The sequence below is a fragment of the Gopherus flavomarginatus genome, chromosome 2, assembly GCF_025201925.1.
Source record: "Gopherus flavomarginatus isolate rGopFla2 chromosome 2, rGopFla2.mat.asm, whole genome shotgun sequence".
Classification (NCBI taxonomy): Eukaryota; Metazoa; Chordata; order Testudines; family Testudinidae; genus Gopherus; species Gopherus flavomarginatus.
In genome coordinates, this window is record NC_066618.1 from 47,272,829 (window position 1) to 47,288,052 (window position 15,224).

General features: G+C 45.5%; 1 protein-coding gene across 1 annotated transcript in view; it reads right to left on the reverse strand.

The window, feature by feature from the left end:
- The window catches only part of LOC127044557 (lanosterol 14-alpha demethylase), a 35,639-nt gene extending 22,106 nt beyond the window's left edge, over window positions 1-13,533 (reverse strand). Inside the window, exons 1-4 of the mRNA XM_050939585.1 lie at window positions 13,293-13,533; window positions 11,527-11,625; window positions 7,044-7,220; window positions 1,326-1,452 (exon numbers count right to left, since the gene is read on the reverse strand). Of these exons, the coding sequence (XP_050795542.1) occupies window positions 1,326-1,452; window positions 7,044-7,220; window positions 11,527-11,625; window positions 13,293-13,445 (556 nt within the window). The 5' untranslated portion in view covers window positions 13,446-13,533. The remainder of the gene's footprint in view (window positions 1-1,325; window positions 1,453-7,043; window positions 7,221-11,526; window positions 11,626-13,292) is intronic.
- Between the last annotated feature and the right edge of the window lie 1,691 nt (window positions 13,534-15,224).

The following is a 15,224-nucleotide window of genomic DNA, read 5'->3' on the forward strand; positions in this document are numbered from 1 at the left end:
TACAGACAACAAAAGAGATTCCTCCAGGAGTCGAGACTTAAAGAAACCCTTACGACAATCCAGTTCCTGTTTCTCTTATGTTTTTGTTTGGTGTCTCAGTCTGGGTGTGTCACATGTGCCAGCTGGACATATCTTGAGGAAAACTCTGCCCTTCTGGTCTTTTGGTAGATTCTCGTTTGTTCTCCCTTTCCCCATAGAGTTACCATATAGAAGTTCCCAAACAGAGGACACCGCTAGGGAAGGGGAGCTGGGAGAGGTATCTAGGGGTGCCTGAGGGGTGTGTGTGTACTGGGAGGGAGTATTTGAGGGTGCTGGAGGGAGTTGCAGAACCTAACATGCACTCCCTCCCCACCCCACCCCACCAGCCCAACTATGGAATGCCCTCCCTCCTCCCAGCCCACACTGCCTCCACCCCCCGAGCCCAGGGATCCAGGAAGAGAAACAGCCAGATGCTGGGTCCTGAGCTTGTATGGAGTTTCCTGCGCACCGTCTCCTTCCTTCAGGGCATGCTGGGAATTGTAGCTGCTGGGAAGCCTCCAGCTCCCCAGCCCCTGGCAGTGTCCTGTATTTGTGAGCTGGGGAGTCAGACTCTGTGGGCTCCAACAGCCTCTAGTGGCAGCCAGAAGCTCTGCAGCACCAATTCTGTAGGAACAAATGAAATTCTGCACAGAACATTAATTCTGCACAAATTCTGCATTGCACAGTGACACAGAATTCCCCTAGGAGTAACATGCCCATGATGAAGCAGCCCTATTCAAGTCAATGAAATTTGGGAATGCTGACTAATAAATGGACAGGTGGGGTCTATTTTTTCTGATTAATTTTTAATCTAATTTGGCCTAAGTCAGCCTGTTTTAGTTAAGGAAGTACAAATAGTCTGTTTCTTTAAAGAGGATGTGAGTTATTGACCTTGATTCTGGAACGAGGAAACAACAACATTTAGAAATGATGAGTTGCTGGTTTAACAGTGAAGATATTAGGCACAAGTGGCCTAACCCCTGCAAAACTATCCTAATGCAGCCTCAACTGTTAGTTGGGGACAAACAGGTAGAGACTACAAAGCCAAGAGCAAATTAGCTCTTTACAACCTACTACTAAGTTCGTGAGTGGCTTCATCCTCCCCTCAGCTTTAAGTAGGCAAAGAACATGCTTTGTACCTGGTTCTTCTGAGCATGGATGTGTGATACAGTTGAACCCATCTTTTCTTTCTATTAAAAATGTTCAAGTAGATCAAAATACTACCATATGAAGCTAGTTTTGTCTACTTCTCGTGCACTCCCTTGAGCATAACTTTTCAAAACACAGAAGCATCTGATCTTGCTTACTTCTTTCTCCACTGTCTCCCCAGGATTTGAAGTACTCCTTTGTTTCTTTTTCAATTACAGGTACGTGCTGTTTAAACTGAGCTACATTCAGCCCAGTTTTTAGCATTTTCTTTTGTTCCAAAAATACCTGCAAGGGTTAAGATAGTAGAGGTATAGAACATGAGGTACATAATTACAGTTTAGTCATTAACAGCTAATTGCAAGTGGTGCTAAAACAGAAAAGACAGAAATAGAAAAATGAGAGTCACCATGGACAGGGAGAACCTTCTAGAAACGAAAGTAAACTGAAATCAAGATTAGGACTCTAAAATCTACTACACACTCTTTACAAATTCCAAAACACAATTTAAAAACCCTAAACTATAAACCATTAAAGTTTAGCTGCTTTGGTTTTCAAGTAAGAATGCGTAAGGATATCCAAACTGCATCAAATTGCAAATCTCTTAGAGTCAAAGCAGAACTCACTTATCGTATTCTATATTAAAGTTTGACACTACATTTGGCTAACATTTTCAGAATTAAATAGAGTTCCTAACTTCAGTCACTCAGATAGCTAAACAGAACCTGCAGATCCTATTGACTTCAGTGGGAGCTGCAGATACTTGGCATCTTTTGAAAATCAGGCCACTTATTTAGTGCCTAACTTTAGGCACCCAAATCTGAAAATGTTAACTAAGTGTTGCAACACTGAGCCAGAAACGGTTAAGCAACTAGCAGGCTAAATGACCTGAATTCAAACTTCAAAAACATATTACAAGAGTACTTAAATGGTAATTAGGGCCATCTTTATAACAAAGCCATGTCAGATAAACTAGAGCTTTGAAATGGAAACATGTGTTGTTACAGAATTAGTGGTAAATACTAATTGTATGTGTTTACTTACATCTTGTTAGATGTTAATCATGTAACCAGATGGTTCCTGTTCATTACTATACTCTATTGATTCAGAAATCAAAAGGGAATATTAACATTTAGATGAAACTTAGGTGTAATAATATCGCTGTCTATAAAAAAAACGAGGAGTCCCTGTGGCACCTTAGAGACTAACAAATTTATTTGGGCATAAGCTTTCATGGGCTAGAACTCACTTCATCAGATATATGAAGTAAAAGATATGGGAGCAGGTATAAATACATGGAAGAATGGGGTTTGCTTTACCAAGTGTTAGGTCAGTCTAACAAGAGAAATCAATTAACAGCAGGATACCAAGAGAGGAAACATAACTTTTGAAGTGGTAAGAGAGTGAACAATTACAGACAGTTGACAAGAAGGTGTGAGTAACTGTAGGGAGAAATTAGTATTGGGTAAATTAAATTTAGGTTTTGTAATGACCCAACCACTCCCAGTCTTTATTCAAGCCTAATCTGATGGTATCTAGTTTGCAAATTACAGTAACTCCTCACTTAACGTTGTAGTTATGTTCCTGAAAAATGCAACTTTAAGCGAAACTATTTTAAGCAAATCCAATTTCCCCATAAGAATTAATGTAAATAGGGGGGTTAAGTTCCAAGGAATTTTTTTTTTTGCCAGACAAAAGTGTGTGTATTATTTATTACACAAACACACAAGTTTTAAACAATTTAATACTGTACACAGCAGTGATGACTGTGAAGCATGGTTGAGGTGGGGAAGTCAGAGGGTGGAAGAGAGTGGGATATTTCCCAGGGAATGCCTTACTGCTAAATGATGAACTAGCAGTCGGCTGAGCCCTCAAGAGTTAACTCGTTGTTAATGTAGCCTCACACTCTACAAGGCAGCACGAATGGAGAGAGGAGAGACAGCATGGCAGACAGAGAGAGAGAGTGAGTGGATGCGCATTTCCCCTTAAAGTAGGCTGACCCCACTTTTAAGTACATTGCCTTGTTAAGATAATCAGCAAGCTGAGATGCAGCTGCTGCCAGGAAGCTCCCTCCAGTCCCGAGCCTTGTTGTGTGTGTCCCCTGCTCTATGGAAATAAGGTAAGTGGAGTGCAGGAGCGGGGGGAAAAGGGACACCCTGACATTAGCCCCCTTCTTCCCCTCACCCCCACACAGCAAGCAGGAGACTCGGGGAGCAGCTCCAAGACAGAGTACAGGAGCAGCACATGGCAGTAGGGGGAGGGACAGCTGAACTGCCGGCAATTGGTAACCTGCTGGGTGGCTGCTGCACAGGGAACTTAGGGGAATGGGGAGCTGATGCGGAGCTGCCAGTCCACCCTGGTTCCAAGCCCCCACCAGCTAGCTCCAACGGGCTGCTCTTCCTGCAAGCAGTTGTCAAAGCAGGGGGAGCCAAACAACGTTCTAAGGGAGCACTGCACAGCTTTAAACGAGCACATTCCCTAACTGATCATCAACAGAACAATGAAACAACATTAATCGGGACAACTTTAAGTGAGGCGTTACTGTAATTTCAGTTCTGCAGCTTCACACTGGAGTCTGTTTTTGAAGTTTTTTGTTGAAGAATTGCCACTTTGAGGTCTGTTATTAAGTGAGCAGAGAGACTGAAGTGTTCTCCTACTGGTTTTTGAATGTTGATTCCTGATGTCAGATTTGTGTCCATTTATTCTTCTGCGTAGAGACTGTCCAGTCTGGCCAATGTACATGGCAGAGGGGCATTACTGGCACATGTATCAAATTGGTAGACGTGCAGGTGAATGAGCTCCGGATGGTGTGGCTGATGTGGTTAGGTCTTATGATGGTGTCCCTTAAATAGATATGTGGACAGAGTTGGCACCAGGGTTTGTAGCAGGGTTTCGTTCCTGGGTTGATGTTTCTGTTGTGTGGTTGCTGGTGAGTATTTGCTTCCGGTTGGGGGGCTGTCTGCAAGCAAGGACTGGCCTGTCTCTCAAGGTCTGTGAGAGTGAGGGATCGTCCTTCAGGACAGGTTGTAGGTCCTGGATGATGCGCTGGAGAAGTTTTAGTTGGGGGCTGTAGGTGACGGCTAGTGGCGTTCTGTTACTTTCTTTGTTGGGCCTATCTTGTAGTAGGTGACTTCTCGGTACCCTTCTGGCTCTGTAAATCTGTTTCTCCATTTCACCAGGTGGGTATTGCAGTTTTAAGAACACTTGATAGAGATTCTGTAGGTGTTTGTCACTGTCTGAGGGATTGGAGCAAATGCGGTTGTATCTTAGAGCTTGGCTGTAGACAATGGATCACGTGATGTGGTCTGGATGAAAGCTGGAAGCATGCAGGTAAGTATAGCGGTCAGTAGGTTTCCAGTATAGGGTGGTGTTTATGTGACCATCATGTATTAGCACTGTGGTGTGTAGGAAGTAGACCTCCTGTGTGGACTGGACTCTCACAGACCTTGGGAGACAGGCCAGACCTTGCTTAGAGCACCTCATACAAAAAAAACAAACGCCCTCCCTCCCTTCTTCACCTGCAGTGGCATAAAAAGTAGCAAGCTCCTTCCTCTCCTAATTTTCATGTAGCATATGAGGAAGCTTAATCAAAGGAATGGGTTTGGCATTTAGTTCTGAAAGCACAATCAATGGTCATTCTTATATATTGTGAGTTTAAGTTCCAAAGTCTGAGTCTAGCTCTTTTGACAGTTCTATCCATGTTAACAAGTATCACACTGACCAAGTTTCATAGCATTGGTGTAAGGTAGCTGTTGCTGAAAATTATGGTCTGAGTAAGAAGCAACCCCTCAAGAAGGGCCTATCTTGAAAAGCAGAGTACTGGGATTATTTCCAAGCAGATGGGCCGCTGTACTCTATACCAGCTGAAGCTTTCTTATGTCATTCTATTTCAGGCTCTTACTGCTACTCCCTATTTTGGGAATGAAGCCAGATAGAGCAAGTAATATTAAAAAACCTAAATCAAATACTATGACCTACTTTGGAAATTCATGTTATTGAACTTTCAGCTAAATTATAAATGCTGGGAGGTTTTCAACTCACATCACTGTCACTAGTAGTGGGGAATTTTATTTTAAATTTTACAGAATTACTGTACATAAAGAACAAAATACTGAAAACTAAAATCTTGGTTGGTAGTTGAACTACTGATGGAAGTGAGTTCCTGATAACATAAGCTTCTACTATATTTTCAAGAGCAAGTCTAGATTCTTCTCTCGTGAATGGAAACTGGCAAATGTGTGGAACTGCATTCTAGGATACACTTAAATCCTGTTCTTACTGCTTTCTGAACATGAACATTGTGTCATTACATTGTAATTAAAGCTTTTTAATCTTTTTCCACGCGCAAAAGCTTCAGCAACTGAATGTTATTAACTAGAAAGAAATTCAAGTGCCACTGCAGTATACTTTCATATTTGGAGCAACTCCTCGGCAAACCTCTTCAGGTCAACATTTGGTAGTCATTAAGTCAATATTCTGTCTACACTTCTATGTACCCATTCAACTCATTGCCTCTTCCCAGAGAGCCTCATAGGTTCCAAAAAGCAAAGAAAAAAACACCCACACAAACACTCACTTATCCTTCCCAGCCACCAAGACAACAGCTTATGGGTTTTTAAAAGTGCATCTTAGAATGTGGATAGTATTGGACAGCTTGGTTGAAGACGGGAGTTTAGCATATAGCTCTGAATAGTGAGGTTAGCAAACACTTATTTCATCGGGCAGCAAGTTCCATGTTCTTGGTCCATTCTGAAACTAACTTGTGGGCAATCTGCAAAAGTATTCCACCTTGCTACTTTCAGCATGGCAAATATACAGCCACCTACAGGTTTGATTAAAATTATCGGAGCCAGTCAGCCTTTGTTTATCTAGCTCTTCAAGAATGAAAGGATTCTGAAGACCTCATGGTTCTAACTGTCTCTTTTCACCCATAGCAGCACATTACATAACTATCATCCTCAAAACTCTCAGCTTTCACCTTGTGCAGTCCTCCATCCTCCCATAGTCAGGGAGGAAGGTCTGCTGCCTTCCTCTCCAGTCTCAGCCTCTTCAAGAATACAAGGCAAAGAAGGAAGAAGTAACAGAGAGGGGTTATGCTGCTTGCTGTCTACTGCACTGAGGAGACTCAATACCACCTGCTGGTGAGGGTAGAAGTGCAAGGTTTTGTAAGGACAACCCACTAAGCACTTAGATCTGATACTAGAGAGAGGGACTATCAGAGTGACTTGGGGAAGTGGTACAGCCTCACATTTGTATGTACAAATAGGCCTGGTAGAAAAGAGGATAGCTCATTGGTTTGAGGATTGGCCTGCTAAACCCAGGCTTGTGAGTTCAATCCTTGAGGGGGCCACTTAGGGATCTGGGGCAAAATCAGTACTTGGTCCTGCTAGTGAAGGCAGGGAGCTAGATTCGATTGACCTTTTGGGGTCCCTTCCAGTTCTCTGAGATAGATAGACCTATCTATCTATATAAAAATCTCACTCTGAAGCTCCCATGGAAAGGAGTGAGCCTAAAAGTGCTCTTAGGTTAAAAGTAAACAGCCAGTGAGGTGCTGCAGCACTCAGAAAGTATAAGCTCAAAGGAGGAAAGAAGACAAAGCTGTTAGTTTTCCACTGTGGTGGAAGGAGAAGAAGGTCTAACCCATGAGTTTTGTCCAAACCAGTAGATGACCATATAAAAAACAATATCAGAGCCTAAATGTGTTCAGTCTTTGGTCTCTCTATGCCAAACAATCAAAATCAGCAACTGTACTGGCAAGCCACGCTACCAGAATTTCACTGATATTGTCAATCCCCATAGGCCAAACAGCTCATGGACACCTTGTCAGGATTTGATCTGCACCCTAGATGTTTAAATGACTTTGTACTCTAAATACATACCGGGTTAGGTACATCATAAGCAACTCCCTTGCCAAAGACTGGTGTGGTCAGTCGAGAGTATACATCCTCTGCATTCAGGTCTTCATTTTTACTGTTGAATATTAGAGCAGCAGCATCGCTGCCCAGTAGGTAGGTAAACGTCTTGCCCACCATAGTGAAGCTAAACACAGGCCCATACTGAGGGGGAAAAGGACAAGTTAATTTAAAATAATGAGAATCTGGAACATTAAAAAAAATGTATCCTTATGTAGAACCTTTCAGATTTTAATTGCTTCAAATCTATATGCTCACAATACTACTGGAGTGCAGCCACCTCTGGGGTGGGAAAGGAGAAAAGCAGCCAACTAGACAACTGATGCATAGTTTGCACTGCACACTGGGGAAGAAGAGGAGAGGTAAGAGAGAAGTTTGACCAAAGGAAATAAGCACAAGCCCCTATTCTTACAAGAAGTGACTAAAAATCACTTAATGGGACATGAATATCTTAAATCAAACTTAAATCTGATTTTCCCAAATATATTTATGGAGGTAATATCCAAGATTATAAATAAAGGATTTGTGTTTTTCCTGTTTACTTGGTTGCATTTTGTGTCTAATGAGTCAGTTTCTATTTTCATCTGTGCAGGAGGGGGTTTCCACAACAGGGGAAAGACCTTCTTTAAAACAGGAATATGTGAAACCACAGAAACAGTAAGGGGACTTGGATATAGAGAGGTAGAGAATTCCACAGCAGAGAGCCTGGAACCTTTGAGAACCCCCAGGATTTCCAGGCTCCTTGCTTCAGAAATCAAAAGCTAATCCCCCACGAGAATCTGGCTTCCAGGCTCCCTGCCATGGAGACTAAGTCCTGAGAGCCCAAGCTCCAGTTGGATCTGTCAGGGCTTTCAGGCTCCCAACCCCAGGACATATAGCCTGGAAATCATCGTATAGAGCAAGTTGGATCATTTGCTGAAATTTTAAACCCAAATCACTTTCATGAGAATTTTTGGGTTTAAAGAAACCTGTACTTTTCAATAAAACACAACCAACTCTACTTTTAAGGTTTTTTTTGACCGAATCCCCATTGAAGTGATGTGCATATTAAGTTTGTCCATTTCACAAGCATGAAATCAATAGTACCACGAGTCAAGTCTGTAGTTCCAGAAAGTCTAACTGTTAAGCCTTCTTCTGACATAATTCAGACACTACGAGTACAAGATCAGATTTTTACTAGCCCAGGGAAAAAATGAAATGATACTGAACACCCAATTATTCATAGTTTATAACAGACACTCAAATTCTTCAAGTAGTCAGGGTAGTGGCCCAGTCATATGCTGACCTCTTAACAGGACCCAAGATTATCAGCAAGAAAGAGACTGAGAAAGACAGCCTGAGTAGTACCGACAAATGTTAAGGTAAGTAATTCAAATAGCTCATTGGGTAACTACTGAATCCACTTCCCTCAACTATATTTACACTTCTTTGAAATCAGGTCATGTCCACAACTGAAATCCAGGGATGTGACTCTGTTTCAGTCATAGTCTGAGAGCATGTGGAATTCCAGTCGCAAACTAATGACAGAAAGGAAAGGGACATGTCATTTGATTCGTAAAAATCTGCAGTATCACAATTTCAATGGTGTCATCCTCTGCGGCTTGGGAGGTAAGGACTCACTGCCCCTTGCCTCTGCAGCTCCAAGTCCTCCAGCTGGTGGAAAAGCTGATAGTACAGTGTCATTGGAAAAAAGAGAGAAATGATACCCAGCTCAACCCACGAACACAATGGTACCAAACATGACAAACCTAGAACAATTATGTAGATATATATTCGACAAAATGTTTACAAATCAACATTACGACACATGGCAGAGTTACACTGGTGGATGTTTTCCAAAAAGCAGATAAAAATTGCCACTGATAACAGGTGCATTTATACCTGTGTGACAGAACGTACTTCTGTGTCTGCTTTTGTAATTATCTTTGCACAAAGTATGTCTTGTGAGGCGTCATTTAAAAACTCATAATTTTCTGGTCATTATTATCCTGGTAAAACATGTATGGCAATGTTGTATGTAAAGTTATAAGATTCCATTCTATGGTGTTAATACATGATCCAAGTCTAGGGAATGACCAAAAAGTTCCTCACAGACAAATAGCAAACTGATCCCTTAGCTATGTGTAAACAAGGCCAGTGAGCCATTACCTGGTAAGTGGCTATTCTCTGGCAGGAAAGAGGGCTTGGGTGAAAAAATCTACATCTTAACAAACAAATATAGAGTTCCCACCCACACAAACTGCCTGTCACCATACTCCTACCTGAAAATGCTTCTGAAAGCAGGGAGAGGACTATAAAAAGGGGAGACATCCTCTCTCTCTCTCTCTGCCCATCATAGTCATGACATCTGAAGGACAAAGGAAGCAGCATAGGCCTGGGGGAGGAATTCTGACCTAAGAGTTTAGTCAGTAATTTGCTGAAGAATGTAGTGAGAACTTGCTTTGAATCTAATGTAGCTTGTTAAGTATTAGTAAACATTTTATCTTTATTTTTCTTGTAATCATTGCTGACTTATGTCTCATTACTTGTACTCAAAATCTCTTGGTAGTTAATAAACTTCTGCATATTTGTCAAAATAAGAATATAGTCATCCCAGTTTCAATTATTTTGGTAATTTATTTCAATATGCCTGTCAGCAAGTAGGTCTTTAACAATAAAGACAACAAAAAATATTCTGCCAGGAGTAGAGAGTTAAAGAATCACCTACAACAACCCAGTTCCTGTTTCTCTGTTATGCTTTTATGAGCACCTTAGTCTGGGTGCATCATGCATGTCAGCTGAGCACATCTTGAGGGGAACTTGTGTTTTTGCCCTGTTCCCCTCAGGCTACTATACAGAGATTCCCAAAATAGAGGATACTGTCAGGGGAAGTGGGAGCTGGAGGGGGGCATACAGTTGGTAGGTGCTGGAGGAGTGGATGTCTGGCTCCTTCTAAGAGCCCAGCTGCAGGGCCAGACACCCACATCCCCTCCCGCCCAGAGTCTAGCTGTGGGGCCAGACACCAATACTCCCTCCTTCCCAGAACCCAGTTGCAGGGTGCCCCCCAGCCCAGACACCTACACCCCCTATGCCCCCAGAGCCCAGCTGCAGGGCCAGACACCTGGACTCCCTCCTCCCCCAGAGCCCAGGAATACAGAAGGAGAAACAACATGATGCTGGCTTCCAGAGCTTCCCGCACACCTCCAGGGCATGCTGGAAACTGCAGCTGCCTGGAGCCCTTCAGCTCCCCCTCCCTCTGGCAGTGTCCTCTATTTGCAAGCTGGGGAGTCAGGCTTTCTGGGCTCCAGAGGTCTCTAATGGCAGCCAGCAGCTCTGCAGCACCAATTCCGCAGGAAAAAATGAAGTTCTGCACAGAACATTAATTCTGTGCAAATTCTGCATTGCACAGTGATGCAGAATTCTCCCAGAAGTACTGTTTGTGAGCAACCCAGGCAGGGAAGCTACAGGAGCAGAACATTTTAAAGATCATCCCAAGGGACGGAGTGATACAGTCCATTAGTCTGGACTATATCCTGGTATGTCACAACCTGTTATTAAGAAGGCAAAATTATAAAGTAGTGGGATGGGATGATTGAGCAAATCCAAAACTACACTTCCCTATCAGGCATGTATGGTCTTAGAGGATGAACTGATCACACCAGTTTTGTGCAATATACCATGCACTCCTGACTCCATCATTCAGCTAATCAAATGTTTGTGTGAAAAGACCAGATGCCTACCACTTTAAAAATGTTTGACCAGTAGCCTGTCTTGTACCTAGGTGTGCAAGTGTGGTGTGGATGAGGATCAATGTGACAACATGTCTAGCAATGATGCCCTACCTGGTGACAACACTGATGATGAAAGAATGTTTTCAGTTCTACATACCAAGGCCAACTTACCTAGAATTGCCAAAGATCAATGTCTTTTTTATGTAAGCAATGCATCCCTATGTCAAAGTATAATTCACAATGTTAATTTTTAAGTATTTTTTCTCAATTGCATATCTACATAACTGTTCTAGGTTTATTATGTTTGGTATCACTGTGTTTGTGGAAGAAAAGGCTTTTGAATGATATCCAGCTTGACCCAATTCCAAAGAAACTGCATTAGCACACTTTCCACCAACCAGAGGACTTGAAGCTGGGAACCGGGGGCACCAAGTCTAACCTGCCCCACCACAAAAGACGACACCACTGAAATTATGATTCTGTAGATTTTTATTAATCAAAATGACATCTCCCTTACCTTTCTATCATTAACTTGCCCACAGAATGAGGTATTACTACATTAAATGCCCACACTATCAAGGTTGTATGGTATATTGAACTCTAGCAGACAACGTGTAAACATTTCATTCCAAGGAGATTCAGATTTATTCAAATTCTAAATAGGTTCTGGGAACACAGAAAGTAGCAGAACAAATAAGAATATCCTATGTACACTCAACCACTCATTAGGCAAGACTCACCTTTTCATAGGCATTTTCTAAAAATTCAATAGGATTTTTTCCAAATGCTACTGCATGTCCAAGAAAAGGGATATTAGACGAAATATAAGGTGGGTATTTCTGCAAGAGAATATTCATTTAACATTTAGATTGCTTCAAAAAAAGAATTAAATACTGCATTAGGACTGCTGACTTATTTCTTGATTTATTATGTGAATAATTGGATTAAACAACTCACATTGGCTGAGAATGTATATGGATAAATAACCATAACATTACTCATGTTATGGCACCTAGAGCTTTGGATAAGAGATTGTTATTAACCAAAGATCTAAAGATAGGAAAGATTCAAATACATACTTCTGGAGACGGGTTAATGAGACTAGATTAGAAAGATACGGTAAATGGAAAGATATAAAGTGTGCTGTATAATAGATGAGGCTGCAATGAGACTCTATTTTAGGGAGAATGAAAGGCCATTTGGGAGTTGATGGCCCGGAGCCATGACAGGCAAGGGCCTGGATGAGGGCTGTACTCAGCCATTAGTATCAGCTGTTTCTTTTTTATCATTCAAAAGGATTTTGGGTCATGGCTGACATCCCAGCCATCATGTAAAATGCTTCCCAGTGGCTTTTTGACATGCACAGAAGTATCTCACTGCCAAGTCCCTGTCCTAGGAGGGGAGAGAAGGCTGCAGCATGATCTCCCACCTACACACAGGCAGTGGCCTATGCTTGCCACTGCCATGCTGGAGCCTCCACGTTTATTTATTGACAAAATTTGCAGAATTTTAAAATATTGTGCATAGGACTATGGGGTGCTGGGTGGGGGGAGGAGGTGAGGGACAGTGAGAGGGGCACTGGGCAGGGGTCTGTGGATGGGAGATTGCTGGGCATAGGAATCTGTGGTGGACATCTCTGGATGAGGGGTTGCTGGGCATAAGGGGGTACTGGGCAGGGGGATGGTGTGGCAGGTCACACTGGCAGGGCTGGGGTTGAGGGCACAGGTAGGCAACAACTGCAGGTGCTAGGGTGAAGGCAGCACTATGCAGAGGTTGGAGGTGAAGGTGGCACAATTAAGCTGTTCTTAATAAAGTGCACATGGCAAGTTTCCAATACTGTAAGCTTACGTTTGTGTTGCTAAAAGAAAGTCAGGCATAGGGGCATCAGTTTAATAATACTGCATACGGACCCATAAATCCTACGGACAGCCATGCATGTAAGCGCATTTTAAAAGGTTTGTTCCAAAAAGTCAGTCCTACTTGGAGGCAAAGAAATCTTTCTTCTGTGCAATAGGTAGGGCAGTGCCCGATCCAATGGAACTGTTCCAGAGGGTGTGCAGCTTGTGACTCTCCGGAAACAAAGCCAAATACAAAACTCCTTCACAAATCCTTCCCCATACAGTCTGACCCTGCCAGCTCTTCCCTGGGGACAGCTCCTTGCCCAGAAGGGGCACATACAGGTTTCTCCAGACAGACCCGAGGCTTTGGGCTCCAAGGCGGCACCGCGCACCCCAGGGCTAGGTGGGGGGGGGGAGGCCGCTGAGGGCATCAGGCTCTTCTCCCCCTTAACGCTGCGCGGGTTTCGCTGAGCAGCCCCCTCCGAGCAAGGTAACACGGGCGTCCTCTTCCTCTGCCCCCCAGTGCCCCCTCCCCTCGCCACCCCGGCTCCGGGCAGCGGCCCCTCCCACAGCCGAGGTCCCCACATAAAGCCTCCCCCACGCCTCCTCCGGGCCTCGCCATCTCAGCCCCCACCCTACCGGCCCCTCTTCTTCGCCCCGGGACCTACCCCCTGGCCGGGCCGCGGCTGGCTCCGGAAACCCAGCTGCAGCAGGTAGCCCAGACTCAGCACGAAGGCGGCGGCAACCAGCACCATGGAGAGGGGGCTGCCCGTGGCCACCCGCTCCAGCATGAACCCGCCGACATCCAGCAGGCTCGGCATCCCGCCCCAGCTGCCGGGTGAGCGGTTACAGGTAGTGGGACCTCTGCCGCGCTGTGCCTCGCCTCCCAGGCCGGGGGCAAGCGCTAGACACGCCTCCACGCGCTGGGCTGATCTCTGCCTATATGACGGCCACAGTGTTCCGAACCAATCGGCGTCCGAGCGCCGCAGGTCGACCCCGCGGGCAGGGCGGGGCAATGCTCGCGACAGCGGGTGGGGGCGGGGCTTAGCAGTGGGGCGAGTGGTGGGTTCTACTATTGGCAGTTGCCGCCTGCTTCGCTAGATAGTGCGGGCTGTGGAGTCCCCAGCGTCCTGGCCAGCTCCGGGTCTGGTGTAAGCGACATCAATGGAGTTATACCAGGTTACACCGGCTCACCCACAGTCTCCATTTCCTGACTGAAGTGCCTCTTCTGGGCGTTGGCCAGCCCCTGCCGCATGTTGTCCTCCTGCTGGTCTCTGAGACAAGGCGTCTCCTCCTGCACTCACCCCATTCAGGGAGACACAGCCCCACCTGCAGGGATAGCTGTCACTAGCCCGCCTTGCATCCTGCTCGGATATGTCAGTGCTCTTGCTCTCTGACCAGGGCTAGATTAACGCAGGGGCTTTAGGGGCTGCAGCCAGGGCCTCGGGCTAAGGGGACCCTGCAGAAAAAAATCCATAATTATACACAATTCAGTGGTCACCAACCCGTCGATCGCAATCAACTGGTTGATTCTGGAGCCTCTGCAGACTATCTTGATCTCCAGGCCGCTAAAAGTCCAGCGGAGCAGCAGGGCTCAGGCAGGCTGCCTGCATTCCGTGGCCTCATGCCACCCCCAGAAGAGGTCAGCTGCTGGCACATTTCTGCAGCCCCTGGGGGTGGCAGGAGACAGCTCCACGTGCTGCTTCTGTCCCCAGTGCCATCCCTGCAGCTCTCATGGGCTGGGAACCAATGCGGCTGTGGGGGCCGCTCTTGTGGGCTCATGCAGTGTATGGAGATATGCTGTCCCCCTGCCCCGGGGCATAGGCACTGACTCCATCAGTGCTCCAGGGCTGGAGCACTCACGGGGAAAAAATAGTGGGTGCTCTGCACCCATCGGCAGCCAAGCTCCCTTCACCCCCTGCCCCACCTCCTTCTCCTCTCCTGAGTGTGCCATGTCCCCGCTCCTCCGCCTACCTCCAAGCATTTCCCACCCAGCCACCACCAAACACTGGTTTGGCAGTGTTAGCACGCTCCAGGATCGTGGGGAGGAACGGGAACGTGATGCACTTAGAGGAGGAGGTGGGGATTTGGGGAAGGAGTTGGAATATTGGGAGAGAGGGGGTGGAGTTGGGAGGGGACTTTGGGAAAGGGGTTGGAATGGGGGCAGGGAAGGGGTGTAAAGAGGCAGGGCAGGGGCAGGGCCTCATGGAAGGGATTGAGTGGGGGCACAGCCAAGGGCAGAGGGGAGGTCTAGCACCCAGATGAAAGAGGGGAAATTGGTGCCTATGCCCAGGGGCGCACAGAGATGTGACAGCAGCCAGCCACTTTTGGGAGCGACATCAGGCCATGACATGCAGGCAGGCAGCCTGCCTGGGCCCTGCTCCATCACTGGCTGGGAGCTGCCTGTGGTAAGCATCTCCCAGACAAAGCCTGCACTTCACACCACCTCCTGCACCCCAACCACCTGCCCTAGGTCAGCATACCCTCCTGCACCAAACACCCTCTCAGAAAGAAACTAATATAACAGCTGTTCTAAGGTAAGAAATAGGCTATTTTGAATTAACAACTATATTCTACATGGTTTCTGACACTCTGGGTCT